The sequence below is a fragment of the Grampus griseus genome (genome assembly GCF_964374135.1).
Source record: "Grampus griseus genome assembly, chromosome: 20".
Taxonomy (NCBI): Eukaryota; Metazoa; Chordata; class Mammalia; order Artiodactyla; family Delphinidae; genus Grampus; species Grampus griseus.
In genome coordinates, this window is record NC_139014.1 from 55,167,033 (window position 1) to 55,192,656 (window position 25,624).

Consider the following 25,624-nt stretch of genomic DNA (forward strand, 5'->3'; position numbering starts at 1 on the left):
TAAAGTTGCATATACAGCAGTCTTTCAATTTGGCAAAATAATATGTCTAGAAGGATACACCAAAATGCTAACAGTGGTAGTCTGTAAGGAGTAGAATTATGGGTGATTTTCAGATTATTTCATCTGTTCTTGGTTTTCCCCAGCTCCAGATTAAACCTTTTCTTAGGACACTATAATAGGGGCATTTTAAGTACTACTGCAGTAACAGATTATTTTCAAACAGATTTTTTGGACTGTTTTGAAAACGGGTAACAGAAGGGGAAGTGGGAGATAAAAGAAGCAATAACAGCTTTCTTTTCTTTGCTGAGCTACTAAGACTTCCTGTCCTGGTTTTCTGAAATAACTTTTTTCCCCCCACTGAGTTCTCTATCTGTTCCAGTCTTTAACTAGTATGCTACGTGTTTTCAAATCCTGTGAGAATAATGATCTATGGAGAACCTGGTATTGTACATTAGGAATATCAAAGTTCCTAATAAAATCTTCAAAAAATTATCTGAAATCAACTATTAAAAAATTGAAAACAAAATACTATGAGAGGGCTTCCCTGGTGACGCAGTGGTTGAGAATCCACCTGCCAAGGCAGGGGACACAGGTTCGAGCCCTGGTCTGAGAAGATCCCACATGCTGCGGAGCAACTAAGCCCATGCGCCACAACTACCGAGCCTGCGCTCTAGAGCCTGCAAGCCACAACTACTGAGGCCTGCGTGCCTAGAGCCCGTGCTCCGCAATAAGAGAACCACTGCAATGAGAAGCCCGGGCACCGCAATGAAGGGTAGCCCCCGCTCGCTCCAGCTAGAAAAAGCCCAGGTGCAGCAACGAAGACTCAACGCAGCCAAAAATAAAAATAAATAAATTAAATAAATTTAAAAAAAATACTATGAGAGACAAATTGTCACAGTACAGATGTTAAGACACGCTAGGGCAAGTGCTGGCTTGAGATCGTCAATTATTCACTTGTCTGTCACTGCATAATTATCTAAACCCATGCTATTTCAAACAGCGTTTTAATCTTGAGGATAAACCACAGCAGTTTACAACAACACACCTACAGTTCAGGATGAACTACAGAAATCGGTAGAGAGCTGATGAAGAGTTAATGGTATCCTCTAAGGCACTGTGCCTCTATTTTTAATGTGCATACACATCACACCTGATGATGATTCACCAGGTCTGGGGGGGCCTGATTCCTGCATTCTTCACAAGCCCTCAGGTCAGGATGACCCTGCTGCGGTCGTGGACCACACTTGTAGTAGCAATGATCAAAGGGACACCACTGCCCAGAGCTGGGCAGGGTCCTTGCCAGTGTCTTAATTAGGCACCAGGATCTGGCCCTTTACTCTGAAAGAGCAGAGACTTGCTCTTGTCAACGCCCCTACAGACACTGAATCACACTAATTAAAGGCACATGAAGGCCAACAGTTCATTTTAGAGTAAATTATAACTGTACACAGACTAGAATATTGGTATTTCTCACTGTTGGCACCTCCAGTACCTCAAACTAATCCCCCTTTGATAATGTACAAACATGGAGTTTCTGGACCTGCAAGGCTTAAAGACTAGGTCCTGGACAGTGGCAATGTCATCAAACTAGTGTCACTCTTTGAGGCATATCTGACTGGCCAGCTGACACACTACGTGACATCCTGATCAGCTATCTCTACTTACAACAAGCAGGAAAGTCAACCTGTAGAAGTCAACAAGGGATGAACAACACAATGGAACTGAAATCTAAAAATGAATACACAAGAATTTAGATTTCTCCTATTTGTTTTGTTTTTAGGTTTTAGAGTCTGATGACTAGCCACCAAAGGAAAGAGTAAATCTGTGAGAGCAATGCTGTTTCCCTACCCACAGTATTTCTAGGACCTAGAAGTATCTCTGACCCACAGAACGCACCCAGTGCATATTTATTGAGTAAATGAACAAATGAGTATTTAAGGAGGGTTGAAGTTAATTTCTTTGGTATTTACATCTTAATACCAAGGATTCCAGGGAGCTATACAGAACTATTCCTAATGATTTCAACATCAGTTACTCCAGGCTGACTGTAAAGATTATCTGATTTCCTGAAGACAACGAACATCTCTCTAGTCTTTAACGTATTCAAACAGTAAGAGTTACAGACTACCCTTCATTCCTACACAGAACTTCCTTTTCTCTGAAGACAGAGGGTAGGGCTTAAACTAACCACAAGAAGAGAAACTGCTACATGCTGCCAGTTGTTTTTCACACTAAAAGATTGACAGTAAAAAAACTCTTGTTCCTTCTAAATTTTCGTAGCCATGATTTCCTAACAGGAGGCAAATTTCATGAGAGATGTTTAAAGGGTAAGAAACAAAAGCAAAGATAGAGTATGCCAAGAGTTCTTGAAAAGGTTAAACAAAGAGTTACCACACGACCCAGCAATTCCTAAGTACTAAAAGAACTGAAAACATGTCTCCACGAAAACTTGTACATGAATGTTCACACCAAGGTTATTCATAAGAGCCCAAAAGTGAAAATAACCCAAATATCTATCAGTTGATGAATGGATAAATAAAATGTGGTATATCCACACAACAAATATTATGCAGCCACAAAAAGGACTAAAGTACAGCTACATGCTACCTCATGGATGAACCTTGAAAACATTATGCCTAAGTCAAAGAAGCCAGCCACAAGGGGCCACAGACAGTATGGTTCCATTTATATGACATGTCCAAAATTGGCAAATCCAAATAGAGACAGAGAGTGGTTTAGTGGTTATCAGGGGCTGGAAGAGTGACAGCTAACAGGTACGGGATTTCTTTTTGGGGTGATGAAAATGTTCTGGAATTAGTGGTGACGGCTGCACAACTTTGCAAATACACTAAAACTGCTGAATTGTACATTTTAAGGTATAAATTTTATGGTATGTAAATTACATATCAATTTTTTAAAAAATCCTATGCCAAAAGGAAACAAAATCGGCAAGTAAAAAATATACACAAAGGGAGCATCTTTCCTCTCTGCTCTCTCATCCTTCCCTGATACAAAATCTTTGACTGAAAAGCCATATATTTAATGTAGTTATTCTGAAAATGACTGGAACTCTAAAAATATCCTAACCACTAAACAAAAGCAGCTGCTTATTTTGATAACATTTTTGTAACACTGACCTTCCTTAAAATGCAAGTTGACAGAGGACTTATTCTACAAACCCAAACGTGTACAACCCACTGGAATTAGCTTTGAGGAAGAATTAAAGCTTTTAGAGCTAGAAGCTGTTGTAACTGGCACCGGCACAAAACACACTTCAGTTCACAATAGTATGACATTACTTAGTCTAGTCCGAAGGCAATGTCATTAAGAACCTAAGCTAATGGATGTTCTCTTAGTGTCTTCTGTTTCAAGCACAAGACAATGGTCCTCAAAAACAAAACAAAACCCCATACCAAACTCCACTAAGTTATAGGAAACTATGTTCTGTCTTTAAATTTTTGGACATAGAATTTAAAAGAATGTAGGTTTGGAAACAATACTAAACCATTCAGGATGAGATCATACTAAACTGTTTTAACGTGTTCAATATCACACGAGAAAGTAATAAGCACTTCTCCCAGGTGCTAAGCTCATTCATTTAGCATCACCTCTGTTTCTTAATCCTTGATGCAGTTAAACAATAGTCTCATTCATATATGACATCTTAATTGGCTGCAACATTAATCATATAATAAGAGATACTTTAATCTCTTTTTAAATATGCCCTAGATTTAGAACCTCTATTTCGAAACAGCAGAAGGAATAACGCAGGTGTTTTCAAGTGGAAATCAAAATGAATATACTGGAAGGCCTTAAAAAGCATTCGTCAAATCAGGATCACCATATCTAGATCTTGCTCCCAGATTTGCTACTAAACTACAAAAGATGCCTGGCCTACATTTAAAATCTACAAGGATTTTTAAACGTATAAAACCTAAAGCATGTTGAGTATCCTTAATGATGAGAATATCCAAGGGCACTATTCTACCAGTTGTAATTTTCAGATTCTGTGCAGCATGGGAGTTACTAGGATGACAACATATATTAATAACAAAAGTGATGTTGAAAAATCCCACTCACTCAAATGATTCCACTCAAACGGAATCCCACTGACTCAAAAAGCACTTATTAAGCACCTGAATTAATAGTAGCTTGAGGATTATCTGTCCTCCTGCACATTGGCAGTGGGTTATATCTTTTTCTGTATATGTTCCAGGGTGTAGAGAAACCATGTGGCGTTCCTTTATCTTTGATAACCAGGTCCCCATGGAGCAGATAACTGCCGTCACTTAAAAGTATATTTAGCTTCTCCTTTCAACACTTCTCTCTTTAAATCTGTTTTTCCATTTCCCTACACTTTTGTATCCCATCCCCCAGAGGCTTCATTTTCCTTCTTTTGCCCTTCCAACATAGCTTCACCTTAAAATCCAAACTCTCTAGAATGGGATCCCGCTACATGATTTTTTAATGCGTTCAAGATCATATGAGATACTAAGTACTACTTTGACATCACTTCCATTCATTTAGTGTTAACGTTACTACTCCTCCACTCCTCTGTCTCTCCTTAGTACATCCCTTCCACGGTCCATTCCGCCTCCACTTTGAGCTCTCCCCAAGTCACTGCTACACCTTTTCCTCACGCTCTCTAAAATCGCTCTCCATCCACAAGGTAGGTTTTCCAAAGAATCTCCACCTCCCCCAACTCTCTCAATCTTCACTACCCTCTGTGACGCCCTCGGTTTTTGCTCTGGTCCCTCACTCCCCCAACCTCGGACCCCATCGCATCCCCGACACCGCCCCACACAGCTTAGGGTACTCCCCTCACACTCTCCCTCGATCCCCCAAATTTGCCCCTTCCTCTTAAGACCCCCCGTCCCCCTCCCCCACCCCCCCACCCCCCCGCAGAACCCACCTCCCCATTCCCAGACTCTGCCAGGTCTCCCGAACCTTCAGAGACGCTTCCCTCCGCCCTTCAGAGTTTCCGGACACTCCCGCCCCTCGCAGCCCTCCGTGCCCTCGCCCATCGCCTGGCACCCCGCGCCCTCCCCGGGGCCCAGAGCGCCCCTGCGGGCGCGGCCCTCCGACCTGCCTCCGCGCCTCCCGCAGCCCCTGCAGCCTCTGGCCTAGCTCCCGCCGGTAGCTCTGCGCCGCCTCCACGCTCTCGCGGGCCTCCTGCAGCAGCAGCTCGGGCTCCAGCTCCATAGTCCCCTCGTCCGGCCGCGCGGCCGGCGGCTGCGGGCGCGGCTCCCGACTGTCCCGGGCGCCGCCGAGCGGCCCCGAGCGGCCACGCGCAGGCGGAAGCACCGCCCCGCCCCGCCCCACGGCGGCCTTGATTGACAGCAGCGCTCAACGTGCGTCCGGGACAGGGAGCCTCTCGCGCTGCAGGCCCAGCTGGTCTCAGCTCAGCTCCCAAGCAGCACCTGCCAGTGATGCTTCCTCGGGGCACGCACGGAGCTAGGGAAAGATTAATGACTACACCTCACGAAGTGCTTCCCGCACCTTATCTTATTCTGGCCTCACTACGAGGCCTCCTTGCACCTCTATCCCACAGAGGAGAAAACTGTGGGACAGAGAGGAGAATCAACTTTCTCAAGCCGTCGGGATTTCAAGCCGTTGGGATTTCAACCCGGATGGGTCTTGAATCATCATTGTCCTACCTGCCTAGTAAACGAGCATCCCTGCAGTGGCTAGTGTTTTAGGAGGTTACTGTGAATCAGGCACCACGCTCACAGGAATCAAAGGCCCCATCACCCAGAAGCTCGTAGTCTAATGAGGGAGCCAAGACAGAGGCCTAAGCGTGGGCCGGTGGTAGGTACCTCAATCCTGGCAGAGCTGCAAGGCGGATGTTATCAAACTTTCCTGTGTGGGCCAGGTAATTGAAAATGTGGAGCTCGGTGGGCCATAAGGCCTCTGTTGCAATATAGTGAATAAATGGGCGTGACCGTGTGCTAATAAAACTTACGGACACAAATTTGAATGTCACATAATTGTCACATGTCACAAAATATTCTTTGCATCTTTTTCTGTTTTGTTTTTGGTACGCGGGCCTCTCAGTGTTGTGGCCTTTCCCGTCGCGGAGCACAGGGTCCGGACGCGCAGGCTCAGCGACCATGGCTCACGGGACCACCCGCTCCGCGGCATGTGGGATCTTCCTGGATCAGGGCACGAACCCATGTCCCCTGCATCGGCAGGCGGACTCTCAACCACTGCGCCACCAGGGAAGCCCTCTTTGCATCTTTTTTCAACTACTTAAAAAGGTAAAAACCATTCTTCGTTCAGGGGCCATACAAAAACAGGTGGTGGGTCAGATGTGGCCTTGGCCATAGTTTTTTGTTTTTTGTTTTTTTAAAGTTTTTACTGGAGTATAGTTGATTTACAATGTTGTGTTAGTTTCAGGTGTACAGCAAAGTGAATCAGTTATACATATACCTATATCCACTCTTTTTTAGATTCTTTTCCATATAGGCCATTACAGTGTATTGAGTAGAGTTCCCTGTGCTATCCAGTAGGTCCTTACTAGTTATCTGTTTTATATATCCTAGTGTGTATATGTCAATCCCAATCTCCCAGTATATCCCTCCCCGCTTCTCCCCTCTGGCCATAGTTTGCTGACCCCTGGCCAAGGATGGTAGAGTTGCCTCCCCAGGAAACAAAAACAGAACAGTGATTGTCTCAAGGTTACACAATTAATCTGTGCTAGAGGCTAGATTGCAGCTTTCCTGGGCCAGACTAAAGCCCTTTCTACCGCATTGTTTGGTGCTAAGTAAATGACACTTGAAATTAGAGAAGTTTAGAAAATGAAGGCTCTTCTGGAGAAAATGGGAGATTATCTTTATCCTGAAGTAGCAAGCCACTCGGTAGATTCTCAACAAATACCTGTGGAATGAATCAAGGCATTAACTAAACAAAAAGGAGTAAGTAAAGGCACCCCAGGTAAGATAAAACTAAGGAAAGGGTATAAGGACTTGCAGACAGGAATATAAATGGATTGTGTAAGGAAGGAGGAGCAGACCACTTTGCCTGGAGAGGAAGGACGGAATAATATATTGGGAGATGAAGTTAAGAGAAAAGTAAGGGCCCTGGAGCTCAGGTTAAGAAGCTTTGACTTTAATGAATAGACATTAAAGATTTTTGCATGTGCAGTGACATTTGCAAAACAATGTTTTAGGAAGATCAATGATAGAGAGGTGGGACTTCGGTTTGTGTTAAGGTAAGGCAGGGGTTGGCATACTGTAAATTCTCAATAAATATTTGTTCAGTGAAATGAATATGCATGAGATAACTAGAGGGGAGTAAATAGGCAGAACTAAATGGCGTTAGTCTAGTTATGATATGATGGAGACTTGAATTAGGATGTTGGCTTTTACAGAGTTTTGTGGGGGTTTGTTTGTTTGTTTGTTTTTAATTTATTTATTTTTGGCTGTGTTGAGTCTTCGTTGCTGCGTGCAGGCTTTCTCTAGTTGTGGCAAGTGGGGACTACTCTTCGTTGCGGCGGATGGGCTTCTCATTGCGGTGGCTTCTCTTGTTGCGGAGCACGGGCTGTAGGCACCCGGGCTTCAGTAGTTGCAGCACGTGGGCTCAGTAGTTGTGGCTTGCGGGCTCTAGAGTGCAGGCTCAGTAGTTGTGGCGCACGGGCTTAGTTGCTCCGCGACATGAGGGATCTTCCCAGACCGGGGCTCGAACCCGTGTCCCCTGCATTGGAAGGCGGATTCTTAACCACTGTGCCACCAGGGAAGCCTTTGTATGGAGTTTTGACAGTGAAAGCAGGGGGAAAGATACGCAAATGGTTCAAGGGAACAGGAGAGTTTGGACACACATTGAGTCAGTAAAAAACAGGATTTATTAATTGTTCTTGAACATGATATGTTCTGTGTGCTCTCTAAAGCTAATTGAACAGAATTGGCTCCCACTCCAGAAAGCTTTACTAAGTGAAATTTAAAAAAAAAAAATTAAAAGGAAAACTTCCATAAAGACAAGCTACCAATCTTAGTCTCATTCAACTTTATTTCCTTGACCTACTAACTGATGGGAGGCAGGAAATGTGTATCTAATATATCCACACTACCCACAAAAATAACACGAAGAAAACTGAAGAAAAGCTGTAAAACTGTGCCCGCAGGCTCGAAATATTTTTATTTTTTATTTTTTTTAACTTTTTAACTTTAGAGCACAAGTTTCTGAAGAATAAATGCCCTGGTCAATAACAGAGAGGAAGATTGATCTAGAGGTGGTGATGACAGAAGCCAGCAGGCCATCAGACAGGGCTTTACAGAGTTTTTAATCTCCGTGTCACCACATTAGTCTAGCACTGACTTGAATTTCAAGAGTACCCAGAGGTGAGCAGATTCAGAGGCACAGACTCCTCATGCTACAAGAAACAAAGGACTTGGGCTTCCCTGGTGGCGCAGTGGTTGAGAGTCCGCCTGCTGATGCAGGGGACACGGGTTCGTGCCCCAGTCCGGGAAGATCCCACATGCCACGGAGCGGCTGGGCCCGTGAGCTATGGCCGCTGAGCCTGCGCGTCCGGACCCTGTGCTCTGCGACGGGAGAGGCCACAACAGTGAGAGGCCCGCGTACCGCAAAAAAAAAAAGAAACAAAGGACTTGCTAATTGATTTATTTATGATAAGAATATAATTGCCAGGCTTCCCTGGTGGTACAGTGGTTGGGAATCCGCCTGCTAATGCAGGGGACACAGGTTCGAGCCCTGGGCCGGGAAGATCCCACATGCCGCGGAGCAACTAAGCCTGTGCACCACAACTACCGAGCCTGCACTCTAGAGCCCGTGAGCCACAACTACTGAGCCCACATGCCACAACTACTGAAGCCTGCGCACCTAGAGCCCATGCTCCACAGCAAGAGAAGCCACCGTAATGAGAAGCCTGTGCACCACAACGAAGAGTAGTCCCCACTCGCCACAACTAAAGAAAGACTGAACGCAGCAACAAAGACCCAACAGAGCCAAAAATTAATTAATTAATTAATTAATTTTTTTAAAAAGCACTGAAGTTTAAGTTAGGAGACTTGGCTAAACATTGTAACTTTGGAAACATGTGTGAGCTACATTTCTCTAAATCGACAATAATGTAAATGTCTTCCTCACAGGACTCATGCAAAGGCTGAATAGTATGGCCAGGTAAAAGCACACATTTATTTACAAAATATCTAAAGAGTACAAGGTATGTGTCTGGCTCTGTGCTTAGGTGCTGGGAATCAAATCGGGAATGAGACCTAGGACTTGCCTTCATAGTCCAGTAGGGGGATCACTCACACATAAGCAGGAATTTATATTCTAATATATTGAGTGCAATGAGTAGAAGCACAGAGACAGCCACCTAATCCAGCCTAAAGTATAGTGGAAGGAAGGAGGTATCAGGAAAAGTTTCTTGAACAAGGTAAACCGTAAACTGAGTCTTAAGGCTTTTCTTGGCTTGGCCACAGGTGCTTCTCTCCTTTCCCTTCCAAAACCCCATCAAAATAACAATTAAGGGATTTAAAACTGGATTAGGAAAACAAATGGATTAGGGACAAATGGAACAGTAGAGAACACAAAAGAGCACTAGAGAGTTCCATAAATTTTTGGAAGATGGAAAGTGGAGTAGTAGTAATTGCCCAAGAAAACTGCCGGAAGTTACAACCTAAACTGCAGAGGATGAACCTTTCAGAATTGGGCTAACTCTCCCCAAAGACTCCTGAGAAACTCATGCTATATATCCTTTTAAAATTTTTAGTCACTTAAAAAAACTCACAACCCCTATTCTGACATTCCTTTCCTTATCCTACTTCCTGCATTATTTTCTCCTCAGCATTTAGCCCTGTCTTACCATATACTTTACTTATGGATCATTTTTATTACATGTCTCTTCCAACCAGAATACAAATTCTGAAAGGATAGGCATTTTTGTCTGTTTTGTTCACAGCTGCTTTGTTCATAGCTGGCACTCATTTGTATTTATGGAATGGATGGAAGGATGAATAACACAGCACATGAGAATGAGGTATGGAACTGAAAAGGGGAGACATCAGTTAATATTAGAGTTAGATATTTTAGGTCCATTGCCCTATTCCATGCATTTAGGTGATGCCTCCCTATTGCTTCCACAAAACTGCATGAGATATAAACACCTCTGCCCCCAAACAGATTGGAGGAGAAACCAAGTGGTCCAGAGAAAAGACCTCCACCTATTAACATTAGGAAGTCCCCCAATGAAAATCTCCTGATCATTCTACAGTAGAACCCACTAGTGAGTCCCACCTATGCTAAAAACCTTCAATCAGCTTGAACCATTTTTTAAACAGCTTTATTGAATATAACTGATTTGCAATAAACTGCATATATTTAGAGTATATGATGTGATGAACTTTTTCATCAGTATATACCTGTGGAACCATCACCATAACCAATATAATGAACATTTCCATCACTCCCCAAAGTTTCCATGTAACCTATTCCTTTGTAATCTATCCCTCCTTCAACCCCTGAACACAGGCAATGATGATCTGCTTTCTGTAATTAGAGATTAATTTGCATTTTTCTCAAATTTTAAATAAATGGAATCATGCAATATAGACTCTTTTTTCATCCATGTTGTTTCATGTATTGATAGTTCATTTCTTTTTGTTGCTGAGTAGTATTTCATGGTATGGATATGTTTCTTAATGTACCTGTTGATAGGTTGTTCCAAGTTTTTTACTATTACAAATAAAGCTGCTATCAACATTTGTGTACAAGTGTACAAGTCTTTATAATATAACTATATTGGGAATGTGGGAGGAGAGAAAGTATGGAGGGTGGTGTTACAAGAGAATTAACCACCATAACAGGACTTTAATGCATACTGTTTAAAATTGTTAGATCAGGGCTTCCCTGGTGGTGCAGTGGTTGAGAATCCGCCTGCCAATGCAGGGGACACGGGTTCAAGCCCTGGTCCGGGAAGATCCCACATGCCACGGAGCAACAAAGCCCGTGCACCACAACTACTGAGCCTGCGTGCTGCAACTACTGAAGCCCACGTGCCTAGAGCTAGTGCTCCGCAATAAGAGAAGCCACCATAATGAGAAGCCCACGCACCGTAACTAAGAGTAGCGCCCGCTCGCCGCAAGTAGAGAAAGCCGGTGCGCAGCAAGGAAGACCCAACACAGCCAAAAATAAATAAATAAAATAAATAAATTTATTTAAAAACATAGTTGTGTAAAGATATTGAAATATCTAAAGATAAGCAGATATTTATAGTGCTAGAAGACCAGGGGTCGAACCCGTGTCCCTTGCATTGGCAGGCGGATTCTCAACCACTGCACCACCAGGGAAGCCCTCAACACATTTTAAATGCTTAGCTTTTTAGAAGAATAAAAAGCGCTAGAGACATACCCTACAACCTAGCAATTCCACATTTAGGTGTGTATCCTGGAAAAGCACCATTTGTGTTCAAGGATACAAGAATGTTCGCTGATTCATTGACTAACAGAAAATTGAAGACAATTTAAATGATCATCACTAAGGAAATGGATAAATAAAATGTTGTGCATAATTGGGTGGAATGCTCAGGAATGAAAGGGAACAAATCAGATTGACCTGTATAGCTCTTGAAGACAATGATGAAAGAAACAAATTGCTGAGTGATATTTACATTGTTACCTTTTATGTAAAGAAAAACAAAACTAAAGATTTTTCTACGGATACGTATATGTATGTAAAAGTATTAAGAAAGGCTGCAACGCTATCCACCAAATAGGTAATACTGGCTGCCATTGGGGCTAAGAGGAAGAGACCGAGTTAGGGGGTGAAAGTCAAAGAGACTTTCAGTTTTTTCTGTAGTTTTCTAATTGATTGCTCCTCCTCCACGCTCTTGCTCTTCCATCTTCTCCTCCTCTTCGCCGTCATTCTCTTTGCGTCGCGTTCTTACACTACGTGAGTTATAAGTAAACGAAACCAAAACAGTTTATATTTAGAAGTGCAGTCTCCCTTCCTGAAAAACCTTATCCGGGGTTAATAATTTTCAAGGAGAAAGTAATTACCACTAATTTCATTGGAGAAATTTGTACCCTTTATGTTGTCCAGGCAATAGCAAATACCATAAAGATAGACACAATTACGTCAACAGTTAACATCAGTTTGCATAACCCGACCGAACAAGGTGGCTTCCCGTTACTATTTGATAGGTGTATTTACATGACTTGTTTCAGCTCTTACATACCGTGTAGTTAAAACTAGCACTCAGACAAAATAAACACACTCTCTATATTGCAAGTGCAATGAAAAAAAAAAGTAAAGCTAAACATGTCTGTGAAAACAATGCAAATGATGTATGAGATTATCTTCACTACAAACTAGCAAACTACTGGTACCCAGCAACAACTCGAACACACGCCAGCCAACTGAGGCGACGACCTTGGGCTCCTAGCTGCTCGCGAGGACGAAATCCACGGGAAGAAATGCCTCCTGACCTCAATTAGGGGTAAAAAGTCGAAATCTCGGACCCCAAGTGGGCGTATCTCTAGGTAGGACGCTTGCCAAAATAACATTTTATTCCGTGTGGGAGTGTAATCAATTGTTATTCCCTTTTCTGTATTTTTCGAATTTCCACTTTTAAATAGGGGCTAGTCTGGGGCGTCAAAAGTATGGGGTTCTAATTCTGCCACCAACGGACTTAGTCAAATCATATCCTCATCAGTGAAACTGGGCGTAAGAAGTTTGAATCTCCGAAGTCCCCGCTACTTTTAGATTCACGGTAAAGCAATCCCACCTCCTGCAGTCTTGCCGAAGAAGCATTTTGACCCTCTCGGCTCACTGTCCGCGCAGCCTCCGGAAGCAATCTAAACTCCGCCCCCTGCACTCTGGACGGCGCGAAAACCCAATTGACAAGAACTCCCTCCGAATCCCGCGGGTAGGATCTGTGTTCGGCCTGCTTTCCCCGCGGGATCCCCAGTCCCTATCACTCAGAACTGGAGCGGCGGCCTCAGGGGCACCCCGCGCTCACCGACCGCGCCCGAGGGTCTTCGCTGCCCGCGCTTTCTCACCGCCTCTTCCCGCGTTCTACTTGGTTGAGCTGGGCCCAGCCTCTGCGACCACCCCGGGCAGTGGGCGCGGGGGAGTCCGAGGTGGACCCCGCGGCCCAGCTCCTCGCTCCTGCTGGAGCCGGCCGCCTCCATGGCCTCCCGACAGGCCGGGCCGGGCCGCGGAAGGTCCTAGGAACCGGGATTCCGGGAAGCAAGGAGCATGGTGGGGGTCTTGGCCATGGCGGCGGCAGCTGCTCCCCCTCCGGTGAAAGACTACGGGAATGAGGTGAGTTTGAATATCTCCGAATGTTGGGTGTGGGGGAAAGGTAATCCCGACTTAGGATCTATGAGGGGGAAGGAGGGATCTGGTGACGCCCCAGAGTCTGACATTCTGTGGAACAATTGCTGGGGTGTGTCGTTTCTTAAAGACGTGATAGGTCCCTAGAAACATTGGGATTGTGAGATGTTTGCGGGGACCTTAAGATGCCTAGTAAAGGACTAGTTACCAGATCCTGAAATGTTTCTGGAACTTGATGTTTTGGACTTGTGAAATGTTACGGAGGATCCCAGGGTCAAGTCTAGGGTTCATGATAAGGAATCATAGAACTTTAGCGTTGAAAAGAATCTTTAAGTTCTACCTGTCCACCCAATCACCTGCTCTAGGAATACCGCTTAGATTGTCACTACAGGAATCAAAAAAGGTACGTCATTTAAAAATCACTATCTCATTGTTCTAGGTAGGGCTTAAGATACTGCAGTTAGAAGTCCCAGCTTGGCATGCTGTTATTCTCCTGTGTTCATCAAATTTCAGTGAAATGTACTAAGCAGTTGTTGTTAAGAGATTCTAATGCCATGAAGTAGTGGAGTAGCATCTAAAAGTAGACGGTTGTTATATTTTTACACCTTTCAAGCTCGCATTCTAACTGAAGTATGCAAACAGATGTCTTCGAAGTGAGTCAAGATGTATATTCACTTATTTCGCTGAGACTCTTACTTTTTAGAATTGAGTACTTTTGTCTGCTTGCTAATAGATGTTATGCTGATACTTCTTTGCTGAAAAGGCAGTGGCTCTGCTTGTCTCAGGTGTGAAGAAGGACTTTTGATACTTGAATTACACAGTTCTTGCTTTTTGTTTGCTCAGTTTTCCAGTCTTTTCATTACACGCTCTGCTTTTGGTGCCCTGCTTAGAGGGCTATTTCACAGTAATGATACTTACTGTTTAGTATTTTAAGGGTAAGGACCTTATACACATTATTTTACTTAATATCAGCCCTGTGATGAGGTGTTTTTATCTGTATTCTACAGATGAGAGAAGGTTAAGAAGTAATTAAAAGTAAGTTAGGTTAGAAAAAGTAAGTTAGAAAATTAACAATAATTTGCTTAAGGTCCCACACTAGTAGATGTCAGAGCCAGCACTTGAGCTTAGATCTGCCTGACTCCAGAGCCTATGGTATTGTGCCTCTGATACGAGCTCACGATAATAATAATACTAACAACTCATTAGCATTTTCTTCTAGTACATTTATCATTTCATTTTAAGATGTAAAATTTTAATCTGTCTGTAATTTATTTTGTCTCATATTTATCCAGAGGGTTAAAATTTGTCCCCGTACTATTTATTAACTACTTCTTTGCCCACTAACTTGAGTGCTACTATTATAATATACCAAATTCTTAAATACACACTTATGTCTCTTTCTGGTTTTCTAATCAGTTCTATTAAGTTGCCTGCCTATTCGTGCATCAGTGCTATGCTTTTAATCATGATAGCCTTATAATCCATTTTAATTTTCTAGACTTATAATTCCTTTGTTACTTATCTTCAAAAAAAACAAAAAGGTTTTCTTGTTGTTCTGGCAAGTTTTTTCTAACAAGTGAACTGAGGGAAGTTAAAAATAAAGTTGCTGGAGCTTTTTTTTAAGGGTACTAAATAGTATAAGAGGCAGGCGGTAACTCTTAATAGCATACTAAAACACTGAAAAGTCTTGTTTTATTTGTAGTAAATGTCCACTATAATTTTCACTTAATTAGTAAATTTTGAGATCCTAGACTTGTTCACCATGTACCTGTTTCTTGGAAATAGTTAGAATAATTTGTTTATTTTTAACTAAAACAGTATAAAGGGAATGGAAATTATAGAGTTCCTAGCATGCATCAGACTTCACATGTTTGTATGTAATATGTTCATTACAAATTCTGTGGGGTGGGTGGTACTATTCAAAGGTTATAGAGTAAACAGAGGCCAACAGTAATTAACACATTTGTACACAAGCATAGGGGGCCTTGAAACTTTTTATTGACGTATAATGTATAAAGTACATAAATTATAATTGTATAACTTGATGTGACATTGAGATTTGAATGTAGGTTTAACTTTAAAGCTCTTTTTCTTCCTAATATGTAATGTTTATCAACTAAGGGAGCCTTCTTTTTTTTATTGCATTACATAAAATAATAGATCCATGTTTAAAATTTATGTTGCTTGAAATAAGTGTTTTTCTTCTTTTAAATTGATAGGCAAGCAAGAAGCGAAGGAAAGATGATGACAGAACTTGCAAAACAATCACTAAATATTTATCACCAATGGGGAAGACTGCAGACAGGGTTTTCTCTCCACCAAAATCCAGTAATATTCTGGATTATTTTAGAAAGACTTTACCCACAAATGAGAAAACTCAGACAGCAAAAAAGTACAAGATAAAATCATCCACACCATTGCCTGCTGACAGTGACAAAGACTGTAAAACACCTTTGGAAATGTCCTCAAATACAGAGAATAAGAAGAGAGGAAAGAGACTTAATTTATCTCATCAACTAAGTCATATTAAAACTGAAAATGAATCTGCAATTGAAATTAACAGTGATGATAGCAAGGAAGACTCCAGTTTAAGTAACAATTTTGTGGGAAGTAGTACTTCTGCTTTACTCTACAAGAAACATGTCAAGGTACTTGCAGAAAGTATTCAAGATACCAAAAAACAATCAAGCACTATGACCTCCAAAAAAAGTTCTAAGAAAATAAGTCCTAAACAAGGCCCCTCAAAAAATGATCGCAGAAAATTGAGGAAAAGGAAGCACAGAGAGGTAATAGATCTATCTGAAAGTTTACCCTTAGCAGAGGAACTAAATCTCCTTAAAAGACATGGTAATAATACTAAACAGATAATGCCTTCCCTAACTAATGAAATGGAAAATACTGCAAATGATGCAGAATCTAGAGATAATATAACTAAAACAGCCCAGTTAAATGATAGTACAATAACTGTCTCATATGAGGAATTTTTAAAAAGTCACAACGAAAGTAAAGTGGAACAGGCACCAGACTCTACAGTGTCTGTTTGTATTCCTTCTGAAACTGTTGACGATGCAGTCAAAAGTGGTTGTATGACTGACCCAGAAACCTATGAAATTTCCCAACAGGTCCGCTTTAAGACAGTCACTGTTCTTGCACAAGTTCACCCCATCCCCCCAAAAAAGACAGGGAAAATACCCTCAATTTTCTTGAAACAAAAGCAGGTGGAAATGGAAAATAGTCTGTCTGATCCTGAGAATGAACAGACGAGTCAGAAAAGAAAATCTAATGTCGTTATACATGAGGAAGAACTAGAATTGGCAGTGTTGGAAGCTGGAAGTTCTGAAGCTGTGAAACCAAAATGCACTCTAGAAGAAAGACAGCAGTTTATGAAAGCATTTAGGCAGCCAACATCAGATGCACTTAAAAATGGAGTCAAAAAGTCTTCTGATAAGCAGAAAGAGCTCAATGAAAAATCTTTAAATGAGGAAGGAAGAGACAATAATTCTAAAAAAATCATGGAAATTCCTAATATCCAAATGATTTCAAATAATGGCAATTCACAGACACATGCTGATAAAGGAGGTTTTCCTAAGGAGAAAAGTAAAAAACTGAAGAAAAAGAATAAAAAAATCTTAGATACTGGTGCTATTCCAGGTGAAAATAGAGAGAGAAATCCTCAAGAGAAAGAATCAACTTTTTCCTTTAAAGAGAAACAAAATCAAAACAGGCTTAGAATGAGTTTAAGACAAAAGAAAACAGAAGTTTTCAAAAACAGCACATTACTTAACAGCAAAAACCTTGTTTGTGAAGATGCAGCAGATGATGACCCTCTAAAAATTTCCTCTCCGTGTAACAATAAGTCTTCAAGAAAAACCGGCATACCAGTTAAGGATAAGGTTATACACTCTAAAGCTGAGACTGAAGACAGCTTGGTATTTGTTTCTACACTGAAACCAAGCAGAAGATCTGTAAGAAGTAGCAGCACACCTGCTACAGTAATCATTAGAGCTACTGATTCTGAAGACGCACAAGACGATAGTCCAGTAAAAGCTTCCACTCCAAAAGCAGCGAACTTATCAGGGAAGCGTAGCTTATATACAGCGGAATTAATAACAGTATCCTCTGATTCAGAGAGTCCTATTAGGTAAAGTTTTGTTTTGTTCTCAAGTTCTAAATATTCTGCATGTATTATTAGATGTGAAGGAAAGTATGTCAAGCACTGAAGAATTGTTTTTTTTTCTAGAACACAGCTGATTTATAAGAAAAAGAAAACAGGGTTTCAAAAATGTTGCTTATTTTCCATATTTAATTTAAACTCAGGCATGATTTCAGAAGAATTCTAGCCGTATTTTAGATGAGTTTTAAACTCTTATTTATCATAGTTGTTAATTCCTGGAGAAATATCCTCCAAATATGAATTCTGTGCATTTAACAAACATAAGATTAAAAATAAATCATAGAACATTTTTAGGTAAGCTGAGCCATATACTGTGAGGTATTGTGTTGGCCAGAAAGTTTGCTCAGGTTTTTCCATAAGATGCCTCGGGAAATCCGAATGAACTTTTTGGCCAACTCAACATATACTTGCATGTTGGTTCTGGCTAATCCTAGGGGCTAATTTTCTGGAAAGCTTATGATTTATAAAATGAAACTTTATATTTTCTAAGAGTTTAACATTGAGTTTGGCTTACTTTTGAATCAGTTTGAAACTGATGGGGGGGTGTCTTTTTTCGTTTTCTGATTCAGAACTGTCCAGAAATTAGAGCCCTAGTTGGTTCCTTTCTATATTTAATTGAAATTCTTACACATTATAATGACATAAATGTTTGTGAGTATCTTTTTGGGTTTTTTTCAGAATGAAATTCACCAGAATTAGTACTCCCAAAAAATCTAAGAAAAAATCTAAGAAAAGGTCTAAGAAATCTGAAGCAGCTGGTGAAGATTTTGCGTCTCAGACTAGAAAGGTAATTGAAATGTTAGGGGGTCCTGTAAGTGGCGTTCTGTTTTGTAAAACAGTAACTATTACTATTGGAAGTGATACGCCTAAAGAAGATTCACATATTTCATAGATTGGTTATGTTAACTATAACCCTATATTATTTTTTGCTGTTATTTTATTCCTCTAGTTAGCTTATTAAGAGATCAACATATCTTATTGTGAGATGAAAGCAATTGATAAAGACAGTATCGTTTACTTAGAAAAAGTTTTCTTAGTGACAGTTATATTCCAATCTTTTTCCCTAAGGCTGCTTATGGAAATAAGCATGATTGAATTTTTGGTTTACTTTTATAGATTAGAGGCTAACAAGTGGGGTCTCTCAACCCTGCTACTGTTGACATTGTGCGCTGGATAATTCTTTGTTGTGGGGAACTGTCTTGTACGTTATAGGATGTTTCGCAGTAATCCTGGCCTCTACCCGTGAGATGCCAATAGCACCCCAGCTGCCCTAGCTATGATAACCAAAATATCTCCAGTCATTGCTAAATATCCCCTGGAGGGAAAAATCACCCCCAGTTGAAAACCATTTTCCTAAAGGGAGAGGTTGTATGTATAAGAATAGTTTAGCTGCTTTTGTAAAGTAAACTGCTTATCCCTTATGATGAGAGAATTGGATTCTCTCCTGGGTGAGTAGGTACAAATGTGTGTGTGTGTGTGTGTTGAAAAAGCCACCAGGGTGGTTCTGATATAATCCTTGGGTGAAAGCCACTGCCACAGAAAGTTGGTATCTCTTTTGTTTTTATTTAACAGCTCTCTCCCCCCCCCACCGCATCGGGGTGGGGGGGGGCTTCTTATCTCACTCTAGGTACTATGCTTGGTACTCTTATCATTAATCTTATAAAGTAAATATTTAACCCTGTTTTGAAGGACAGTGGCGCCAAAGGAGGTGAAAATATTTTTGAGAGTTGACATGATATATGATGGAATTTAAGCTGGGGACAGGGAAAAGGGGTACCAGGGGCTGATAAATAAGGAGAAAGTAGAGAGCTGTCAGGACGGAAGTTCCTGTTTTAGTCAGGAGTAACCAAGTGTGAGCTGGGAGGACAGGCAGCTAGGTCAGAAAGGAGGGTGTTGGAAATGACTGGTTTTTGAGATGATAGGACTATGGTTGATTTTGATTTTCTTCATTTTTCTGTTTTTTGTTTTTCTATAAACATGAACTTTTAAAAACTTTTATCAGAAAAATAACTATTAGGGAAAATGAAACAGATTTCAGGTAATAACAGAACTACATGCCAAAATGCATGTGGATTTTTTTTTTCACACATTCACTAAAACATGTCTTTTTTTTTTTTTCGGTACACGGTCCTCTCACTGTTGTGGCCTCTCCCGTTGCGGAGCGCAGGCTCAGCGGCCACGGCTCACGGGCCCAGCCGCTCCGCGGCATGTGGGACCTTCCCGGACCGGGGCACGAACCCATGTCCCCTGCATCGGCAGGAGGACTCTGAACCACTGCGCCACCAGGGAAGCCCTGTTTTTCTTAACTGTTTCAATGATTGAGTCGTTAATTTAAATTTAGCTGGATTATTTTGAATGCTAACTTATCCTAAGGTTCATCAGCCTGTCAAAAATTTTGCTAGGGACTTCCCTGGTGGCGCAGTGGTTAAGAATCCACCTGCCAATGCAGGGGACACGGGTTCGAGCCCTGGTCCGGGAAGATTCCTCATGCCGTGGAGCAACTAAGCCTGTGCGCCACAACTACAGAGCCTGTGCTCTAGAGCCCGCGAGCCACAACTACTGAGCCCACACACCTAGAGCCTGTGCTGTGCAACAAGAGAAGCCACCACAATGAGAAGCCCGTGCACCGCAACGAAGATCCAACCCAGCCAAAAATCAATCAATCAAATAAACTTATGAAAAAGAAAAAAAAAATTTTGCTAGCAGAACAACAAAAATCTGTCACTCTACTACTATAAAGCAGATCCTTAACATTCCTAACCTCCTTATGTATGTTCTGAATATCCATATCTATTCTTTTTTTATATTTTAGTTTTAATTTAAAAAATATTTTTTTCCGTGCCTATTCTTTTTAATGTTTTTAAAAAACATTTTAAAAGTTTTTGGAATTCCCTGGGGATCCAGTGGTTAGGACTCCGCGCTTCCACTGCAGAGGGCACAGGTTCGATCCCTGGTGTGGGAACTAAGATCCTGCATGTCACAAGGCACAGTCAAAAAAAATTTTTTTTTAACTTTTTAAAAACGGCAAACATTTGTTTAAAAGACACAGTAGTATATAAATTTAAAAGTGAAAACTTAAAATTTTCTCTCTCCTACTGTTTAGGGGGAACCCACTTTTTTTTTCTTAATTGCTATCTCTCTTACTTTTTAGAAAGATTCTACTGAACTTTTAAATGCTGCTTATATTATTTATTTATTTGGATTTTATTTAATTAATTTATTTATTTGACTGCCTTGGGTCTTCGTTGCTGTGCGTGGGCTTTCTCTAGTTGTGGCGAGCAGGATCTACTCTTCATTGCAGTGTGCGGGCTTCTCATTGCGATGGCTTCTCTTGTTGCAGAGCATGGGCTCTAGGTGTTCCGGCTTTAGTGATTGTGGCACGCAGGCTCTAGAGCGCAGGCTCAGTAGTTGTGGCGCATGGGCATAGTTGCTCCACGGCATGTGGGATCTTCCCGGACCAGGGATTGAACCCGTGTCCCCTGCATTAGCAGGCGGATTCTTAAGCACTGTGCCACCAGGGAGGTCCCCAGGGGGAACCCACTTTTAATAGTTACAAGTTCATCTGTCCAGACTTTTTCCTATCCTTAAATATTTATATGTCATTTTTAAAAGGGATCATATAATGTGAGCTATTTTGCAGCTTGCTTGCTATGTGTTTTCTTTTGGGTTTTTTTTTTTTTTTGCATCTTGGTGATCACATTTATTGGAAGGGTTGGAGATAAATAAAAATGCCATTTAGCTTAAGAATTTGTGAGTTATCTAGAAATCAACTTATTTCAGAAGTTGAAGAATTCTTGGTTATTTCTTAAAATCAAAACATACGCCGGTTTCTCTTTTGAATATCTTCTACATTTAAAGAGGCAATCATACAAAATCTCCTATTTTCCACACAGGATAAATTCTTTGTTTCAACCAACTCTCAGTGGTGGGGCAACTAGCACAACACCGTCTCCCCGGACAAAGAGCATCAGGATATTCCGTTTGGTTGATTTATATATCTCTTCATATGTTTCTTCATCCATTTCTATAGTGGTCACAGTTTCTTCCACATCTCCCAATATCATATTTAAATGCTGATCATAAGCATGTAACCTGCCTCGAAGCTCTCTGTCGTTTCTCATTTTCACATAGATTCGTTCATCCAGACTGAGCCTGAAGAGATCCAGAGGCTCTTCTACAGTGTTGGTAGTTTGTTGCTGGTCCACGTCGTCCGCCATCTTCCAAACCCTGCGCTCTTTGCTTGCTATGTGTTTTTAATTCAAATGTAAAAACCTGTAGAACTCAGAATATGGAAAATACATTATCTGGAAGATAATATTTAAATGCACAAGATCGCTTAGTACATCAGTGGCAGAGCCAGGCCTGAAGGCCAGACTTTATTCTTATCAGTGCTCTTTTCCATACCTACTACCTTTTCAACCTCTCTTCAAAGGACTCAGCCTAAAAGTGACTAAAATCAAAGAATAGGTGCCATGAAGATAATGGGGAAATAACCAGTAATTCTTATCTGTACAGACATCTATTTGTTTGTTTTGGCTGCACCACGCAGCATGTGGAATTTCCCTGACTAGGGATTGAACCCATGGCCCCTGCACTGGAAGCACAGAGTCTTAACCACTGGACCACCGGGGAAGTCCACAGACATCTTTTTTTTTCCGCGGTATGCGGGCCTCTCACTCTTGCGGCCTCTCCCGTTGCGGAGCGCAGGCTCAGCGGCGACGGCTCACGGGCCCAGCCGCTCCGCGGCACGCGGGATCCTCCCGGACCGGGACACAAACCCGTGACCCCTGCATCGGCAGGCGGACTCCCAACCACTGCGCCACCAGGGAAGCCCGCCAGACATCTATTTTTAAAAAAGGTTTTATATACAGACATTTAATATGGATATCTTTTTGGGTATTTTTCACAAATGTAATTTTATTTATCTGAATAGATTTCAAGCAAGCAATAAAGGCAAACCAAGTATAATTAGACACATTTTAATTTCATTTCCTTGGTAAGATTTGAATAACCATTTTTTTTGTCTTTTATTTAGTGTGATCTGTGATTATATTTTTCTATTATATATGTACTTAGTGGACTTCATTTTTTTAGAGCAGTTTTAGGTTCACAGCAAAATTGAGCAAAAGGTATAGGTTTCCCATATACCCAGTGCTGTCACACATGCATAGCCTCCCCATAATCAATATCAAAATAGTACATTTGTTATAATTGATGAACTTACATTGACACATCATTATCACCCAGTGTCTGTAGTTTAAATTAAGGTTCACTCTTGGTATTGTACATTCTGTGGGTTTAGACAAATGTAAAAATGACATGTATCCACCATTATAGTACCATACAGAGTAGTTTCACTGCCTTAAAAATCCTCTGTGCTCTGCCTATTCGTCCCTTTTTCCCTAGCAACTACTGATCTTTTTACTGTCTTTAAAGGTTTGCCTTTTCTATTTTTTTCTATTATTAAATATAAAATATTTGCCAGTAACCTAAATTATTATTTCACATTTGTGTTTAGGTAAGTAGTGCTTCAAAAAATGTATCCAAAGCAAAACAATTGATTGAAAAAGCAAAAGCTTTACACATTAGTAGGTCAAAAGCTACTGAAGAAATAGTGACACCTTTAAGGCGTTCGTCCAGACATCAGACGCTCCCTGAAAAGTCAGAAACAGAAGTAAGTATTACAAATATTTATTGATATAAATTCTGTTCTGTTCTTCTGTTTGAAATGGGAGAAGGAAACTGTTATAAAATTATAAGGTAGAATTGTAGGAAGCCCTGAGGTTGTAGAAAAAATATCATTTTCCATTCTCTTTTCGAAGGCTTTGGCTCTCTTTTGCCTACAGAATACACTCTGAATCCTTATCAAGTCATTCAAGATCCTTCTTAGGCTGAACTAGCTCCTCCTTTTCCTCAAAACAACCCCCCTTCCTAAAACACACTCTTTTTGCTCCGTCATACTAAATTATTCATTTTGCCCCAAAGGCTGCAATTTTTACTTTTTTCAGTTTGTAGTTTCAGCGTAAAATGTATATTAGGTACTCTCTTCCACCTGAGGAATTCCTACTCAGAGTTTAAGATCATGCTAAATTATGCCACCATCTCTCTCTCTTTTTTTAAAAAATATAATAACATGATTTATTTAAAGTGTGCAATTCAGTCACTTTTAAAGAGTGTGCATTCATTCACAGAGTTGTGCATTCATCACCACAGTCAATTTTAGAATATTTCATTACCCCCAAAAGAACCCTCGTTCTCCTTAGCTGTCACCTTCCTATCTCCCCTCCCCCAGCCCTAGCCAAACACTAATCTACTTTCTGTCTCTATAGATTTGCCTATTCTGGACATTTAATATAAATGGTATCCTACCATATGTGTCCTTTGTATCTGGCTTCTGTCATTTAGCATAATGTTTTAAAGGTTCTTCCATGTTGTAGAATCAGTATTTTGTTTCTTTTTATTACCAAATAACACCCCATTATATGGAAATACCACATTTCATTTACCCATTCATCAATTGATGGACATTTGGGTTGCTTCCACTTTTCGGCTATGAAAAATGCTGTGAATAATCGACTACCTACTCTTGAAAGCTTTGCTGATGCCTTCAAGACAAATAGTTTCCTTCCCTATATGTACTTTAATTTACTTTCATGGGGTTTTTTTTTTGTATTTAGTCAGTATTACTTTCACTATACTGTATTATAACTAGTTAAACTATGTTTTAAAATAAATTTATTTATTCATTTATCTTTGGTTGTTTTGGGTCTTCGATGCTGCGCACGGGCTTTCTTTAGTTGTGGTGAGTGGGGGCTACTCTTCGTTGCGGTGCGCGGGTTTCTCATTGCGGTGACTTCTCTTGTTGCGGAGCAGAGGCTCTAGGCATGCGGGCTTCAGTAGTTGTGGCATGTGGGCTCAGCAGTTGCGGCTCGTGGGCTCTAGAGCACAGGCTCAGTAGTTGTGGTGCACGGGCTTAGCTGCTCTGCGGCCATGTGGGATCTTACTGGACCAGGGATTGAACCTGTGTCATTGGCAGGCAGATTCTTAACCACTGCACCACCAGGGAAGCTCACTAGTTAAACGATTTACTCATAGATTAGCTCTCCCTCTGTCCCCTAAACCCTGGTGGAAACTTGACACCAACTCTAGAGTTTCATTTTTGTGTGCGTTCCCAGTGCCTGCTGTATTGCCTAACACATAGTAGATGCTCAATAGATGTATGCTGACCACATGAGAACTTACCAGACTACATCTAATACATATCTAGGATGTATAGTTCTGAAAGGGAATAGCCATAATTTTTATAGCTTGGTTGTATTGATTCTTTTATCTGCAATATAATCTGTTCGTTGCTTCTTTAAAAAAGAAAACCCATGGTCATAATCAATCCACTCTGATCACGTGAACTTGTATGATATAAGCACAGACTATTACCATTCATATCCTGTGTTTTCTGTGTTAGTTTCTGACAGGGAGATGTATGGAGTTGCTAATGTGATTATCTTGTCATGGCTTCTAGCACTGTAATCCTTTTGAAATTTTAATAACATTAATTGTATGTTATTAAAATTTTTTTTCTTATTCTGTCTTAGGACTCTGTAATAACAGGTTCAAGTCCTACTCCTTTAAAGCATCCTGAGAAAAATCAGAAGAAACTTCAGTGTCTGAATGATGTGTTAGGAAAAAAACTTAACAAGACTCCTAAAAATGTCCCTGGTAATCAGATTTGATAACTTGATGATGAACATTAGAATGTTTTGGGGGGATTATATTGTTCTGAATTTTAACTTTATCTCATTTTGATTTAATCTCTTGTCTTATAAAATATAACCTTTTAATTATATTAGATATTTCTATTTTAATAAGTGAGTAAAGTTATAATGTAGTGAAGAGTTTTACAAAAGGTAACTGAGTGTATTTTAAGTGATTGCATTTCTTTGTATCTATTTAGCCTCAGTTAACTTAGTGGTTCCCAAAGCTGACTGATTATCAAAATCATCTGGTAAATTAAAAAAATTTTTAAATCCTTAGGTCCTTCCCTAGACATACTGACTGAGAATCTCCAGAGGTGGGTTGTGGGAATCTGTAGTTTAAAAAGAAGCTCCCCAAGAGATTCTGATATTGATTTTGCCAAGTTGAGAGATCAGCTCATTATAG

General features: G+C 40.8%; 3 protein-coding genes across 4 annotated transcripts in view; 1 reads left to right on the top strand and 2 right to left on the bottom strand.

The window, feature by feature from the left end:
• The window catches only part of CRLF3 (cytokine receptor like factor 3), a 59,323-nt gene extending 54,073 nt beyond the window's left edge, over positions 1-5,250 (bottom strand). For both annotated transcript variants that reach the window (XM_082678374.1, XM_082678373.1), the window contains exon 1: positions 5,086-5,250. In XM_082678374.1, coding sequence (XP_082534500.1) covers positions 5,086-5,202 — 117 coding nt within the window. In that variant the 5' untranslated portion in view covers positions 5,203-5,250. The remainder of the gene's footprint in view (positions 1-5,085) is intronic.
• Positions 5,251-13,215: 7,965 nt separating this feature from the next.
• ATAD5 (ATPase family AAA domain containing 5) overlaps positions 13,216-25,624 on the top strand; it is a gene marked incomplete at its 5' end in the record, with an annotated part of 35,964 nt that continues 23,555 nt past the window's right edge. Inside the window, 5 exons of the mRNA XM_082679801.1 lie at positions 13,216-13,281; positions 15,513-17,434; positions 18,146-18,254; positions 22,986-23,141; positions 25,060-25,183. Coding sequence (XP_082535927.1) covers positions 13,216-13,281; positions 15,513-17,434; positions 18,146-18,254; positions 22,986-23,141; positions 25,060-25,183 — 2,377 coding nt within the window. The remainder of the gene's footprint in view (positions 13,282-15,512; positions 17,435-18,145; positions 18,255-22,985; positions 23,142-25,059; positions 25,184-25,624) is intronic.
• Positions 21,237-21,693, bottom strand: LOC309838615 (U6 snRNA-associated Sm-like protein LSm3). Its single transcript, XM_082679802.1, has one exon. The coding sequence runs from the start codon at positions 21,682-21,684 to the stop codon at positions 21,376-21,378; it is 309 nt and encodes a 102-aa protein (XP_082535928.1). The 5' UTR covers positions 21,685-21,693; the 3' UTR covers positions 21,237-21,375.